General features: G+C 28.3%; 1 protein-coding gene across 1 annotated transcript in view; it reads right to left on the bottom strand.

Moving 5' to 3' along the window:
• Positions 1 to 18,080, bottom strand: part of LOC107444278 (uncharacterized) — a 684,996-nt gene that overhangs the window by 457,221 nt on the left and 209,695 nt on the right. The window contains exon 3 of the mRNA XM_071182438.2: positions 11,110 to 11,291. Within this exon, the coding sequence (XP_071038539.2) occupies positions 11,110 to 11,212 (103 nt within the window). The 5' untranslated portion in view covers positions 11,213 to 11,291. The remainder of the gene's footprint in view (positions 1 to 11,109; positions 11,292 to 18,080) is intronic.

Raw genomic sequence — 18,080 nt, 5'->3', positions numbered from 1 at the left:
AATTTAATAAAAGAAAACTTCTAAGAGTAATACAGTAGAATTTAAAAAAATACTATAACGAAATAATTATTTTATTCTATACTAGCTAAATACCTGTTTTTCCTACATGGTTAAAGACAGCAAATAGACAAAATGCAAGTGTTAAACAACTCTAAGAAATCATAGGCAAAATTAAATACGTGTGAAAATTAAAAGGATTAAGACGCAATGAAAAAAGCTAAAATAATTGCATTTTTTTATTTATTATATTTTGTTTTTCTCTGAGTTTTTATATGATATTAGATTAAAAGAAGCACGTTTTTAGTAGTTCATCCCACAGGAATAAAGAGTAACTATATTAAATATTATTTGACATGATTCTGTTTTACTAATTCTGTTTTACTAATTCTAAACATTCTGTTATACTATCATAATAGATTGTATCTATATAAGTAATATACCTAGTGGGAACAATTATTTTAAGAACAGTAGTGCCTATTGCCAAACAATAAATACCGTAGATAATAATATGGAATTTTTTTTACGTTTCCCAGAAACAAATTGGCCAATTTTCCACATTAACTACGTTTTATAAGTTCATAGAGTACTTTTCTAGTCTTTTTTTCAATTTCAATTGGTAATTATTTCCAAAATTAGTTAGACAAAATTGGAGTTAATAATATCTTGGCATGTGTTTACTATTCTCTAAAGTGGATAAGTACATATCCCTATTAGTTGTACTTTTAACATAATTTTTCTTTTGATTTTAATTAGTACTTATTACCAAGATAATTTAAGCATTATTAATGTCATAAGTAGTACATAAAGATTTTTCACTTTCATTCTAAACGAATTAGTTCTGTTTCTCCACTAACTTTGCTTATTAGTACATAGCTTATTTTCTTATATCAATTAATGTTTATTACCAAAACTAATTAAGTATCGTTGGTGCCAATAATAGCATCATAATTTTTATGACTCACCTAAACGTATTTGTACCATTTCTTTACGTTTGCTTTGTACATAGTTTATTTTTTAATTTAATTTTTCTATTTGTAATTTTTCTACTATTGATGTTTACGCTTTAGCATAAAGAATTTAAAAAGTACCTTGCATTACTTTTTTCGAATATTTTTTTCCCTTCTAAGAGTTTAATTAACTGTCGTCAATTCGCTTATTTACTAGTATAATATGAAATGAAAATATTAAACATCATATGTTGCTTTGTTACTTTTTAACTATATTAAGAGCACGAAAATAAAACTATTTTTACAAGTTACATGCGTAATTTCCTTGCTCGGCAATAAAAACAATACCTTAATTCCATTTCTAGCTGTCAACAAAGAACTGAAATATCAAGTGTGTGAGCTGTAACCGGCAATAAGTTGAGAAAAAAAGGAAAGGTTAAGAGCAAACAGTTCGTATCAACAAACGGACTGTTTCAATTGTACTCCATAATTGACCTGGGAGAAAGATATATTTGACCATCAAATATTTGATTTCCTGCTGTGAATTCCTTAATTAACTTTTTCTTCGGTTTGTATAAATTTTGCGAGTTTAAGTCATCATAAATGTACTATGTGAACAGATGTGTCTCAAAACACGCAAATTTATGATTTTTTATGCATAAACTTGTAATCTATATTAATTGAAATAATAGTTTATAAATCAGAGCTTTCACAAGATGAATACGTTACTAGTTTTGTAATTTTATTTAAAAAAAAAAAGTATCGGCATGCATACAAAGCTATATCAAATTATGTAATGATCCAATAAGCGAACAAAGCTCCAGTGATGCATGCATGGGTGGGGCCTATGGATCTGGAAAATTTGCAATCTACAAAAACTGTATCAACAAAATCCTTACTTTCAATCTAAAAATCCTAACCCTACTTTAAATCTACAAAAGTCAGAAGAAAAAATGCTAATAAAAAACGGAACACTGTTGAATTATAATATTTGATGCCTTTAAACTTAGAATTGTGAAAGTTTAACAAGATGCTAAAGTTGAATCATGTTTCCATGTTCAATTTGAACAAAAATACCATGCAATCAAGTTTAGAAGTATTCATTTGCCTGAGTGTATGCTTACATTTAATTATGTTAGGGTTTTGACAAATTTGAATAAAATTATGAACCATTGTCCTAAATTTTTGGTTTAAGTTGTTTTTATCAATTTTTTTAATTTTTAATTTACTTTGTAAGCGTTGAAACTATTACTTCCGATGTACGATTAATTTAAACTATTTCAAATAGCTTTTCATGATTTCCGTATTTTCGTTAATATTAAACATATTTTTTCTTTTTTACTTTTCTTTCTTTTTAGTGTAATGAAAGCGTGATTGTAAAGATTTTCTCTATATTAAAAAATCGTAAAGGCACCCGTCTTTGTGTTGAGTGTTTTACTAACGACGCGAAACTTAGAAACGAAACTTCACGAAACTTGGAAACTTCAAATCATTAAGATTTGCAGAAAAATACTCTCGAATTCACCATGGTATAAAAAAGGAAAATTTTATAATTAGTTTGATAATTATAAGCATTTAATTTTAAATAATTCCATACGAACCTCTCTACCGACCTCTGGAATGTAACTTCAGAGTAAAAATTTGGAAATTTGATATCCTGAGAGGGCCTTATTTGTTTATAATCTTAACACATATTTTCCTGAAAATTCCAACTTATTCGAATGTTATTGCAGTTTTAAGTGCTTTTTTGAAATTCTTATTACATTTTTGGCTTCCAGCTGCATTTTATTTTTCCTCGCAAAAATTATAAGTCGTGGAAACTAGAAAGTAAGAAGGTCTTTAGAAAAATGTACAAGGTGCTTGATGGAATAAAAAATTTACAATTAAATTTTGAGTTCGAAAATTTTAAATTTTTGAACTTGTAGTAAAATAAAAAAACATCTTGGCCAATCTATTCCATGCTGAAATGCAACTATAAAGTTTAAACCAAACGGGTGGATAGTTTTTTTTTAAATTTTCATTATGTCCAAAAGTAAGAGCTATTTCAAATGCTTTTTATTCTTTCTCTAAATAATAATTGTAAACCAATTGTAGCAGGAAAATTGATGTCCCTCCAATTTTTCCCTTTTATGAACTCGCCCTTGATTTAAATATGAAAAATAACAATAAAAAATTAATAAATAAAATGCAAAAGAGAGAGATTGATTAGATGTTGTCCGATGTTAATTTAATTACATTAAAATTTAAAAAATATTAAGACTGAAGAAAGAAAACTGTTTTCTATGCGTAGGGGAGAGTGGGGTCAATTGTAACATTTTTTACTTAACTATTTTTAACTAAAAACAAATTTAATATATTATTAGTATTAATTGACAGACGAGTAAAGTAGACTATCCTCAACTGGAAAAAAATGAATACCTTATTTTAAATGTTATTATATTAGTTATTAACAATTTTTGACAGTCGCGCACTTGTTACAATTGTCCCCACTTATGGGGTCAATTGTAACAGCTCATAAATTCAACTAAAATATAGTTAATTATACATATTATCATAGTTGTGATATATTTTTTATTGATCAAAATAGTAGTGATATTTTAGGAGTAAAAATAATAATGTGCACAGACCTAAAGGGTTAAACTTTTAACTTTAAGGGGTAAAAAATTTTAATTTATGCTGTGAAAGGAGACAAATAAAATAATGCACATGCAACATAATATAAATGATATAGGAAACTATTGGTGGTTCTTAAAAAGTTAAGTAATGGTTTTTAAATATAAGATTAGTTATTTTCAGCTGTTACAATCGTCCCTTTACTTATTGTTACAATCATCCCCAAGACGCCATTTCATCTTCATTTGTTAAAAACAATGCTAGTTAATTAACAAAACTAATCTTTTTTTTTGAAATGTTAATTAAGGTGTCCAATTACATATTACGCAAATAATTTTTTTTTGTTTAAACAAAATTACTTTTTTACAATATAATATTCTAATACCAAAAAAAGTACTTACGTATCGTGAAAATATCTTTTGTGATGTAACTCTTTCAAAATTACATAAAAATGGTTGCCAGCAGGGATGTACATGTAGATTTATTAAATACACCATGTGAGCCACCTAGGAACCAAATCTGGAACCCGACACTCGAAATTTTTGCTCTGTTACAATCGTACCCTGTTACAATTGACCCCACTCTCCCCTACTGTTATCATCGTTACATATTGTTAAGTAACAAAATCACTTTTCATTTATTACTTCTTATTAAATCGCATATTCTATATTTTCAAACTTATTTTTTTTAAGTACAGTTGAGTAATTTTTCGCATTTCTGTATCCTTTCATTTCAGTGCGTTTAACATATTAGCAAAATGTGCTTACATAAAATTTTAACAATTAAAAACTTTATAAACAAAATCGACTTTTATGAAAAAAAACTTTTCGACTTTTAAGAAAAACTTTTTCAACTTCAAAAGAAAAGAAAAAACTCGAATGAATAAGAAAGTTAATGAGCGGAAAGAATGGAGAATGAAGCCTCTTAGTTATTTAAAAAAGTTAGCGATAACAAAAATATTTAACTTTTTTTTCTGATATAATTTATCTTAATTAATTCTGCTAAATTGAAAGATTTCAGTCGACCACATTTGTAATATTAGTACTTCAAAGAGGGAAATCGGAAACTTGTTTCATTGAAATTCCAATTTATTGCTTCATAACATTATACCCTTGTTAATTTCCATGCGGACTCTAAAAAGTGATTGCATGGTATCAAATGTGGTCATTAAATTAATGATTTCGAAATTGGAAGTCGACATTGGAAGCCAGCGACGAATTTCCAAGTAAAAGTAATTGGAAAAGTTTCTCCACGAAATTTACACTAGAGAAAAATAGTAATCTACTAAATAGGGAAGATCTTAGATAAAATCTCAGATAAATTGAAGAATACTTGGTGATGAACATGCTCCCTAAGTGATCTTCATCAAAATTTTTATGTTATTTTTTACATGAGCAATAAAATTCTCAAAATTTTCTTCCATTATTTCTTTTTGTTTGCTTGAATTAAAAATAAGTGAAGTTACATAATATGTAATAAAAATTTAGAAATAATTAAAGGATGAGGAACATTAAAATTGCTCTTAAGAAGTACACCTTAAAAAAATAGTGTATCTTAATCCCAAAAATGGAGGTAAGTACATTTTACCATAGAAATTACGTAATCATTACACCATTAAGTGAAATTACATAAGTGTACCATATTACACTTCTTTTCGTGAAATTTAACAAATGTTCCTTTACGCTTTTGCACGAAAGTATTTGCAACCATGTTGGTGTTTATTTACTCCAAATACTGTATCAACAAACATGACAATACAAGACATTCAGCGTATAATCCAATTAAGTTACTTTTACTGTACAATTTATCGCAAAAACTATATACTTAGAATGTATAAACTCTACGATCCTTGAAATAAAATTGGTTTGTTAGCCATTAGAACACCACAACATTATTAGAAAGTAAGAATATGAGAAAAAAATCCAGTTAGGCTTAATCGATAACGAATATAAATAAAGTAAAATGTATTATATCATTGACAAAGTTTTGCAAATGTTCTTGTGATAATATAATTTTCCTTATCAGACATCTAAAAACAGACATGCCTTTCGTAAAAGTGAACTTCCATTTGTTTTGTTAGAATGCCCAGTACGGTGAGAGGCGTTATCAAACTAACTTACGGGCTCGTTTGTAGACAATTTACCGTTGTCTTCTGAATGTTTCCAAATGGATGCTAGAATAGACGGAAATAGTTCAGGAACAGAGTAAATGCATCTGAACTTGGTGTAAGCTTTCTCAATTATTAATGTTCAGACTTAACCACTCCCTTTAAAGTGCGTGTGAATATTCAATTGTCAAATAACTTGAAATAAAGTACGCATTCATTTAATTTTTGGAGTTATAAAACAACAAATTTGGGGAAGTAATTCACCAAAAGTTTTTCAAGTGACATTTAAAAATAATGTTTCACGAAACATAATTATTTATTTAGTGTTTTTTTTCAGATTTTGAAAAAACTCTTTAACTGTAACGAAAAACTGGAATAGTAAAATAGCTCATGAGATGCTATATTTCTGCTACTGTAAACTTTCAAGTGACATAAGGTGATAACGGTGCTTGACAAACAGCTTATATTGAGTTTCTTTCAAAAATTACTAATATGAGTTAACTAATTTGCAGGGCTCGAAAAACGTCCCGTCCACGGCGGTCAAAAATTCCCAGCGGACAACGAGTCTCTCGAATCCAACGTCCGCGCGGATGACCATTTTCCCGTTAATGGTCGTGATATATTTTCAATTTTTGTTATCTTGCAAAAGTCTAGCGCCTCACTTCCAAAATGAACCTCTAGTCTAGAAATACAGCAACATTCTGCGCATGGTGGAATTGATGTTTTCTCTGTCTGGGAGTACTGCAGCGGTCGAAAGGGGCTTTTCAGATATGAACCTAATAAAAAAAAACAAAAAAAAAAACAAAAAAAAAACATTACGTGGTGGTCTGAAACAAGAAGCGTTAAATGCAATTATGAACATCTACCTAAATGGAAAACCCCTTTCAGATTTCTGAGCAAAAACCTCTGTAAATCATGGGCTTGATTGCGGAACTGGTAAACGTTATATTTGATTCATTTAAAAAACGCAGTACTCTTGGATAAATTGACATTCCAGATAATTTGGCCTTTGTCATTTAAATTATTTCATAAAAGAAGTAAATCATTTCATGAAAGAAATGCTAGGTTACTATTAGCAACCTAGTATTTCTTTTATTAGTGTATAATCTAATCCTAGTATTTGTAATCCTAGTAAGTAATAATTCATTGTGTAATTTATATAAGTGTTTGTAATAAATAAGAGAAAATTATATTTGTATTTATTTAGAAGCTGCGGGTTAGTTTCAAAGGAGGACGGGTACATTGCTGGACAAGCCGTCCTCTTGGACGGGTAAAATTTCTGAGGTTCTTCGAGCCTTGCTAATTTGCATCCATGAAAGTAAATATTCATTTTTTGTTTCAATTTTAGTTACTTCATGAGATTTTTAATATCATCTAATAACAAAATTTATAAAAAACATGAAGCATACAACTAATAACAGAACATAAAACATGCAGAATAATTTAATATATTTACCATCTTGTTTATTTAATGAATGGCATAGCGGTTATGTGAGAGATATTGCAAGAAAATAACTACTTATGTGTATCAGAATAATCTTCTGTATTAATATTTCATTCACATGGATTAGTTACTCTAGGAATATAACATAGCATTAATAGTTAATGATACGATGTGTGATAATTCTATCATTAAATGTATCAAGAAACAAGATATTTATTCTGAAGATAACATAGCTTTTTTTTCATTGATACGGTGTTACAAATAAGGAGGGACAGCAAAACAATTTTTGGGATTAATCGCAAAAATTAAATTCTAGTAACTCTGCTGATAACTTGAATAATTTAGAATATGAGGCTCAAATTGAAAACTTCCTTAAGTAAACAAAATATTATTGCAAATTGGTATAAGTGCAGAGGGAAAACATTTAGAGATAAAAAAATATTTCAATGCTGATAGTAGTTTTATGAAAATCTCTTACAAATGATGCCACATCAAATACTTTTGAGTACCATTTAAAATTAAAAAAAAAATATTGTTTCCTGTTTAAACTATTAGCCTCACAAATTTTTTTAGTTTATATATGAAGTAATTAACGATAAAAAATATTTTGAACAATTATATATTTCAGTTCTTTAAACATTATAGTTCGGAAACTACAAGGCATCAAAAAACTAGTACGATATTTAAAACTCAATATTTTTATGTTTTAACTCGTTTTGGAACTTGTTATGCTCCTAAAATAGAGAAGTATTTTTACAAACCAATAATAGACATCCTGGCTTCAACTCACAGGACTAAAGGCACTAAAGCCTATTCCCTGAATTTAAAAATTACTACTTAATTCGCCTGGCTTGATTTCATAGACCTTTTTTGTCCATCTGGGAGACAAGGTTTTGAGCTAAACATTATAAAAATTTGAGACATTAAAAGGAAAGAAACTCTTTGTGCAAGGAATGAGGCACCGTGATATAATAACTAATATTTTTAATGAGAGTCCTAAAGTAATTCTAAAACTTAGAAATGCATCGAGTCCTAAAATTTTGCTGCATCCGGGTATCCAGCAAAAACGTTATTTATACCCCGCCGGTTTCGGGTATCTTGTAAATTAGGATTCATTACCCGGCTAGGAATTATATCAATAATGCGAAACAATATATAAATCGCATACTTTTTTAATCAATAAATGTTCTACAATATAAATATATAGTTTGTTTTACGCTCTTATGTAAACACGTTTTTATATTCAAGTTTTTTTAAAAACTAAATTTAAAAAAAAAGAGTACGGAAAAATTGAGTTGTCTGGTTGGATATTGAAGAATTAACCTAAACATTTGCTATTAAGTGAAAAAAAATCTGATAATAATGAATTTTATAATTAATGAATTTTTCATGCGATTTACTTAAAGAAATGTTAGTATTTATTTACAAAATTATCTATATTGCAAAAAATTATATATTACAAAAGTTTTAAATTTCTCCTCGAACAATTCAGAACAATGAATTAGTTATTAAGATTGTGTTCGAACAGTATTGTAACTTTCGAAAATTTAATCTTAAAAAGAAATTTATTGGTATTTTCAGCCATATGGAAGACAGAAAAACCATAGGACAAAATGTTATTAAATATTTGAGAAAAAATTCTTTTGAAACTCTTTTTTTTATCAATGTTTTTCATACATTCATACTAGTTTTCAGAGAGAAATAGGATACAGAAGCCAAATACAGCTATGGAAATGGACATATGGATGACATTTGATTTAGTGGATGACATTTAATTTACAGAAATTTAGTGTTAAAGTAAAAATAAAAAGTTGGATTTAATTGTGCAGAACGTAACAAAAACAACTTTTTAGTGCGCAAACATTCCCAAATTTGTGAAGCACTTTACAGAAATTTAGTGTTAAAGTAAAAATAAAAAGTTGGATTTACTTGTTCAGAACGCAACAAAAGCATCTTTTTAGTGCGCAGACATTCCCAAATTTGTGAACCACTCTTGTACATTTAGCAAACTCGATTACTCCATTCTGCAGTTTAAACGTAAATAACCTGAATTCTTTTCCTTTATAATTTATTAATTCCAGTTATTCACAGTTCATAACACGATTATAATAATTCTGAGTAAAATTACACTGCAATTTCCAGTTTCACACTTTCCGCGTAAGTAAAACTGATTGTATTGTCATGTGTATTAGAATTAATGGATCAGGAGAAAGAATTCTTATTTACGCTTTGGCAACTCGAATCATAATCGAATACGTTTCTCTCCTAAGAGAATACGTAATGAGGGTTTTCTCGAAGAAGCTTTCAAAAAGTTTCACAGTTATTGTTCAGCTTAAAGGTGAAGATTCTTTTATCACTGATGGAAAAATTCTTGTTTCATGAAACTCTAAGAATGTCGAACATTTATATATATATATATATATATATATATATATATATATATATATATATATATATATATATATATATATATATATATATATATATATATATATATATATATATATATATATATATATATATATATATATATATATATATATATATATATATATATATATATATATATATATATATATATATATATATATATATATATATATATATATATATATATATATATATATATATATATATATATATATATATATATATATATATATATATATATATATATATATATATATATATATATATATATATATATATATATTTATATATATATATATATATATATATATATATATATATATATATATATATATATATATATATATATATATATATATATTTATATATATATATATATATATATATATATATATATATATATATATATATATATATATATATATATATATATATATATATATAAAAATACAAGAAAACACGAAGAAAGTTAAGAAAATATTTTGCTTTGGCTCTATTGATACAATATCAGAAAGCACTCTGTTTTACGGATATAATCGTGTGGGCTGATGAAAAGATTATATCTTTTTTTCCGGTTCTTTTAAATAAAATTTAATAATTTTTTTTTCTTTTTTTTTAAAATTGTTATTAGTTATTTTTTTACTTATTATTTCCCCCCCTTTTTTCATATGTATATAATTTTTCTTTGTTTTATCTTCATTTTGATATATATATATATATATATATATATATATATATATATTATTGTTTTTTATTTTTACTAAGAATGTTTCTACCATACAATTGCAGCAATTTTGCCAAAACTTTTTAATCCGTGTGTCATAATAATGATAATATTAATAATAAAAAATCCTTGTGGTAGAAATCAAATTCTCATGGCTTTCTTTGATGATAAACTATTCAAATATTATACGAAATTGAATGAAAAAATCTGTAAAATGTTTTGGGTAAAACATAGCAAATGATGGAAAATATATTTTTGGTCTATAAATACTTTTCTTTATTAAAACGTTTTGTATGTCATTATGGATTTTTGTAATCATTTGATACAAAAATATTATATTTTTCAGAAAATTCATAATATTTGTAATTAATTTTGGCTTCATAAGCAGAAATCCTTACTTCCTTCGTTCACAATAAATTTCGATTTAGACTTCCTCTTATTCTTTTTGCAATTTTAAATATTTAAGTCTAAAACATTGCATAGCATCTCTTGGCGAATATAACCATACTTTGTCAGGAAACTAAATAATTTTTCTTATTGAAATAATGAAATGACATATATACATATATATGACATAAAAAAATCAAACATTTTCGTCTTCTGTCATAATTATTTAATTAGTTAATTTTTTATGTGTTTTTGTGCAACTTGATCATATAAACTAACCATTCTTTTTAATATAAAAAAATCAATTCAATCATTCAAAAAACTTCCGAAAAGGGTTCATTTTCTCTTCGATGTAAGACAAGAACACACTACTTAGTCATTAAAATACAAAATTTCGGCTGCAATTTATTAGAATATGCATGACATTTTAAACTGAAACATATATTCCAGAATTTACCTGAACTTTGGCATTGTGAATCCAAACTGACTTCTCTTCTTACTATCGTACCACCACCGCTACCTTTACGCTGCGGGACACCAGAAATGTGGTGCTGTTCCATGGTGCGAGAGGTCAGGAAGATGCGCGATCTTTTATGATTCGCATCTTGTTCCCTCGCACTCCTTGGAAGTGTCGCAAATCTGCAACGAGAAAAACTAAAACTTAGCAAGACATAATATCACTTAATTTATTTACGAATGACAAAATAAACAACTCTTAAGATAATTAGAATAAATATACAATTATTTTCCCACTGTTTCCTGCTCGGTTTATGTTATTTCAAATGTCTCAATATTAGAATCTTTTCTTTTTCTTTTTGTATATGTTACCAATAAAATCTGAAAGTGCACACTTAAGTCCGTTAAAGTGCACACTTAAGTCCGTTAAAGTGCACACTACTCTAGTCTCTAATCTGCAACCCAGTTTTCTAAGATGTTCCATTAATTGTGAAATCAAAACTTTTCCGTATTATCTTGGTAATGTGTTCATTAATGAGATGGAAAAATTTCAAAATCCCGATTGATTTGCGGTGTTATAATTTCTTAATTGATTGTTCAATGACTATCAGTTAATTTGTTAATTGTTCTACTTTATTAACTTGATTTTAAAAATAAATACATAACATCACATAATTCAAGCTTAGAGAAATGATGCTGTAATACCATCAGAGATCTTAATTTCACTTTAATGAATATCAAAATAATTTGCAGAAAACCTTAATAACATTTGAAAGAAAAAAATGTTTAATGCTTAAACGGATACCTTAGTAAGTTCGATGCATTCCTTTAGTCTGCATATTACTTTGATAATGTGCAGAATTTTTAATTTCATAAAAATTTATCTTTTGAAGCTTTATTTTAATATTCTGTTGTACAGGAAACGTACAGAACCAACTAAAGTACACTATAGAACATTCCAAATTAAACTATGGTATGAAATTCTGGTACTTTTGGTGCATTATCTGTTAAATCCATTTTAGTGTTATATCTATTTTTATTGAAAAATATTATATCTGAAATCTTACAATAATATTTATTTAATTAGAGTGGTATTCAGTGACATGACGGTAATTATTACTGTAAGAAATACAATCAGATTTTTTGTTACATGACATGTTCCGGTAAAAATAGATTTTACTGTAAAAAGTATAATCCCCCTGAGGGCCGGTACTTTTTACAGGAATTTTTTTATAGCGTGCTTTTGTTCAGAAATTGAAGTCCCAGTTTGAGGTTCTTCTGCAAATGAAATAAATAGATATCAATTTTCTGTTTTATTCGTAAAACATGAAACTTTATTAATACCCAAGCTTGAGTTTTAATCTCTGTATCTTGAAATAAGATGTTAATAGTTAATTATAAATTAAATAAGAGCAAATAATGTTATCTTCATTTCCTACAACAGTGATTAATTAATGACATTCAAAAATAGCAGATGGATTAAAAATTATTTACTTCTATAATAAAATGTTGAATTTTTTTACTATTATTACCAATATTAAAAAAATTCAAAAAGAAAGCGATTTCAAAAGGTTTCCGGAAAGTAACTCTTAGATTCAAAATTGACAAAAATGAAATAATACTAGAAGTCAATATTTTTTTCCGCACACGTTAATTCAAGTAAAGGTTAGATTTCAAAGTATCAAAATAAATTAATACCCAAAAATAGAAAACTTTGATAACGAAAGATTGTGATTGTATGGTTAGAGAGAATAAATATAGAAATAAAAAAATAATAATCTAAATATGCTAAATAAGCTACAACACAGGAAAAAAATTCAATTTCAATTTTAAATTTTCATTAACAATTTAATTTACTTTTAAAAAGATGTGATTTTAAGTTTCTCTTACTCCATCTGAAAAACTTGTTTATACTTGCTGGTAGCGAAGATGTAACAGGTTGTAGACATGTTGCAATTTTATTTCGAAGATGAACTTTTTTTAATAAAATTTTGATCAGGGACCATTTATTGCAGAAATAGTACATACCATTGGAAACACAAAGCTTTTTGTTTCTAGAAACTACACTGTCCTTTGTTTCAGTTGCTATTTTTTTCAAGCAACATGGAGCTAAACATATTTGTTTACATATTATAGTCTATCGTACTATAACATCTTAAAAATGCACTTTATATTCTACTGAAATTTCCTGTTCCGGAAAAGGTTAAAAATTTTGTGAAAGCAAGTGAATAAACATAAAAAAAATTTTATTTATTGTAAAAATTATTTAAACAAAAGCAAATTTAAAAATGATTTGTTTATTTTTTTTATTGGAAAAGAAGTATTAGTTTGTAAACAATTGCTTTCTTCATCCCTTTTTTTATTTTTTTATTTGCACAGTGAAAAAAATTCCAGTAAAGTTTTTTTTGCATATTAATGACATTTCAGGAAAATTAAGCATTATCCCGGTTAAAAAAAACAAAATATACGGTAATTAAAACATTCATTGTATAGTTTTTCCGTTCGTAAGGCAATAGCTTACCGAAAATTCTGGTTTACAAAATTATAGGTGTTATTACCACACATTTAGTAAAAACTACAAATTTCAAAAGTTAATCTAACCAAAGAAATGTTTTTTTATGTCGTTCTCTAAGGTATTATAATAAGATAACCAAATTTTACCCCATTTTCCAAATTTTATAACATATTATAAAACCATATATATTTTATTAATATATTTAGCAAAATCATAAACAATCTTCTTTCTTATAAATTACCGAGCTTTTTGGTGTTCTCTTAAAGCCAGAAACACGGTATACTTTAACACGATAGCTCAGGGGATAGAGCGTTCGCCTTCTAATGAGGTGAACTTGGTTTGAACCCCAGAGATGGCTGGTCGATACGAATCCGCATCCTGCTTGCATCGACCACTGTGCTGACGTGAAATATCCTAAGGGGTGGTCGGATCATGGGTTGGAGTCTTTTCCCAGTAGGAGTTTCTCGTGGTCTTCCTCTCCATGTAACACAAATGCGGGTAGGTTCCATCAAAAACGGGCCTTCACGAAGGCAAATTTCTCTCAATACTTGATCCCCGAGTTCCCTTGTCTTCTAGATTGGGTTCAAAATTACAAGGCTACGGAGATGAAAATTAGTGGTTGTGAACCCATAAAATTTGGCTGGCTGTTCAACGATGGTTGTAAAGTAAAATAATATTTTTTTAGAGTAGATAAGAAAAAGAAACTTTAGAAATATTTAACTTTTATGCCGTGGAAAGTATATCTTACACCAACTTCATTTCAATGTCAATGAGAAACTATTTTTCTCCCCTGATTTTGCTGAGCTTCCACTGATAACTTTAAAAAATACAAAACAAAACAAAAAACACCAAAGAAGGGCTTTGTTTATAAACGTGGGTAGCAGTAAAAGTTAGCTTGGGGGCAAATGTATATTATTTTCTCGTGTGAATTTTGGCCTCAAATATTTTTCCTCAATTTTATTTGTAGTTACAAATACAGAATTTATAAATTCGGTTATTTATAAGCTCATAAATATATAGAAAACTCTAGGAGGAACGGTAGGTAAAATTTTTATTTAGAGATTTATTTTTTATATAATTTAGAGAAGATCTATACATAATATCTATTTTATATACAGTGGATTGAGTTCCTGAGAAAATCTTAATCCCAAAAATATTTCAACATGGCATTACTAGAAAAAAAACGAAGCTCAATAAGGAATTAAAGCAACTTGGGGTTTGTTAAATAAACAAAATGAAAGTTTCTTAAATTGTACAACTTAATTCTATAGCACTGAAATATATTTTAATATCACAAAACACTAAAAGAACTCACATAGGGCTTTAGTTTATCTTTACTAATATACTATTATGCAATCCTCAGAAATCTAAATCATTAATAATGTCATTTAAAACAGATTAAAATCTTGAGCTAAATCGTTGTGCTGCTGAAACATTTCAAACCGAATCGTTTTTAACTTCTGAAATATGTCCACAGTGGATGCCAAAAGCCACAACACAGTCAGGACACATTTGTTTCTTAACTAACAACGTCCTCTTTAGGCTGACTAAACGCAACTCTTTCCGCAAAATTCCATTTATTTTCCGCAACAATTCATTAATGCTGTAATCCCTTACAGACTCAAAGGAACACCACTGGAGTAAAAAAAAATGAATGCTTTGCAGCTACAGGAAGTTCTTAACCTGATCTTAATTACGGAGGAGAGAGAGGTTGCATCATTAATTCTAACCTTCGCTCGTTTCCACTAAATTACTTTATTGATGAAAAACCCTTCTCATTACATATGAGCTTTGGGGGACAAAACCTTAATTTTTCTGACGTCACTTTAATAATTTGTATCGATTGTTTTGGCAACACTTAATGTACTCTTGGATAGCTGAAGTGAAAATATTTAGCAGTCTAGGATGATGTAGTCGAAAGCTACAGTGTAGTTATTACTGATTAATATAATAAGTTGATAAAGATTAAAATTCCTTAACGTAACTACATCAAATGTATCACTTTTGAATTGTATGAAATTACATTGATTAATTTGCATCGATTGTTTTGGCGAAACTTGAAGTACTTTGGGGTAACAAAAGTTAAAGGTTTTACAGCAGTCTACAAAAATGTCATCTAAAAGGCTTCATTACAGCTAAGTTTGATAATCTAGTAATTAAATAAGGATTAAAATTGCGTTAAGCAACTTTACCAAATGTATAACTTTCTAATTAAGTTAACTACCCTTTAATAGCGTGTATCGTTTTCTTTGGAAAACCTTTATGCACTTTGCGAAGTTACTTAATTGAAGTCTAGGAAAATATAATTACATAAGTTACTTTGTTACATTGCAGTTAGGCTGATTAGTCTACTAGCTTTATTAGAATAAAAATTATTTTACTTAACTATACCAAATGAATAACTTTTATACTGAGGCTTAAGATTAAAAAAATTTTCTTATGTATTAACTATTTAGCACCAATTGTCAATTAAATGTACGATTAGTAAATTTATAGCGTAGTAATTATATACAGAATGCATAATCTTTTAATCATTGGAGAGAGTTTTACCAAAGTATGATAAAAATATAATACAATTTCAGTAGTGTGCCACGTTGAACCATCTATTAGATTAGCTACTAAATTCCACCGTATTTTTTTTAAAGTTTAAAATGTGGAAATGATCATTTTTCTCTGTCATATTCATAAAGCCTTATGTTTGGCTTAAATTTTCGTTCAGAAATTAGTTTAATCGCTCTTTATCTAACTCAACTGGGTGACAAGTCTGAGGTTCGCCTTTGAATTAAACCTTTTAATTTTAAAATTTGGCATTCCATTCTTGAGCGGTTCCTTCATCCGTGATACACTATCTATACAAAACACAAATGTCACTAATAGCTTTTGTGACCTCTTAGATACTCGACGAGGAACAAAAAAGAGAGGGTGGCTAAAAGAATGTTATTTTTTTAAATTTTGCATTCCATTTTAAACTAAAACTAAACTCAGTGGCATGACAGCCCATAGAAGGCCAAGGCCCACTGTGCTCATCTCAGTTGCTGCACCCTGGGGTGCAGAGCAGATGTTCTGGTTAGGTGGTCAGCCGAACGCGAAACCCCCAGTGTTTAGTTCCCAAGCATGCCTGGTACTCATTTATCGACCCACTAAAGGGATGAAAGGCTGAGTCAACCTTGCCCGGCCCAAGGATCGAATCCAAGACCTGTGTCCTAGGAGCGCGACGGGCTACCACTCAGCCACCGGGCGCCTTATTCCATTTTAATGGTCTCAAAAATAATATTTATCAACTGGGACAGAATAAATAATATAGATTCTAGTAATACAGAATATCCTCCTTCGAATAATACACGGAATTTTCACCATATAAAATCATCGGTAACTTCAGCTGCCAACATACTTAGTTGCATAAACTCCTACTTTAACGTTACCTGGAGGGGTCATGTTTTTATTGTTATGGAATCATGGTTCGATTTAACATGCCCGCCAGTTTGTGCAAAATTATGATTTGAGGTAACGGTTTCATAGTTCAGTATTGAATTGGTTTTCTTTTTGCTCAAAATAAATTTTAAAATCACGATTGGCTGAAAATGACTAATTACGTGGTCGATAAATCGAGCCTAGATTTTTTTTTCAATGCCCACCTGGAGAATGACCATTAGTCATACAGGCACCTGAAGGGCAGATTTGCTAGCCACTCTTTCAGAGGCACCATATTAGGTGGGCCAACGCTTCTCCCACGGTAAGGACATATAGTACAGAGAAGGAAAAAACATCCATGTCTTGCCCGGGATTCAAACTCAGAAACTTTCTAATGCAAGGTCAGTTCCCCAACCCCTTCACAGGTTGGTTGGTATCGAGCCTACATAAAAACCAGTATTTTAAGTCTTTTGAGGTGCTAACAGAAACTATGGACCTTCTTTACTTCCAATGAATTATAAATTTCACTACTAAATTATTAAAGCTTAAAATGGCCCAAGAAAATGGGTAATTGTAAGTCAAAATTGGTGACTCAATCATGTGCAATTTCGACACTCAGAAATAGTGAAGTGTGTCGAGTTCCGGTAAAGTATAAATGATTTGAAAATGACTTCAACTGGGTTTGATTCTCCGTTAATACCATGCGAAATGTTTTTTTATCCTTCCTATTCATTGTTAATCTCAATAAAATTGCTTAGTTTCTTGTCCTAAATTAACCAAACTCTGCTCTGTACTTTCTCTACTATTCATTTTTTTTCTCTTTTTTCATAAGTAATAAATATTATTAAAATATTACAACAAATTAATTAGGCGGAAGTTGAATAGTTTCACTAAACAAAAAGTGTACATATTATTATGAAATAATATATATTTCGCTTGTTTAAATAAACACTATAATAAAAAAAAATAAACTCTCAAATGAGTGCAATGAAAAATAATGAAGATTAAAGTTTATTTACTGAGAGTATAAAGAATAAAAAGCGGCT

The sequence above is a fragment of the Parasteatoda tepidariorum genome, chromosome 4, assembly GCF_982258835.1.
Source record: "Parasteatoda tepidariorum strain Cologne lab strain chromosome 4, Ptep-v5.0, whole genome shotgun sequence".
In the NCBI taxonomy this organism is placed as follows: Eukaryota; Metazoa; Arthropoda; class Arachnida; order Araneae; family Theridiidae; genus Parasteatoda; species Parasteatoda tepidariorum.
This window is presented reverse-complemented; position numbering and strand designations above follow the sequence as displayed.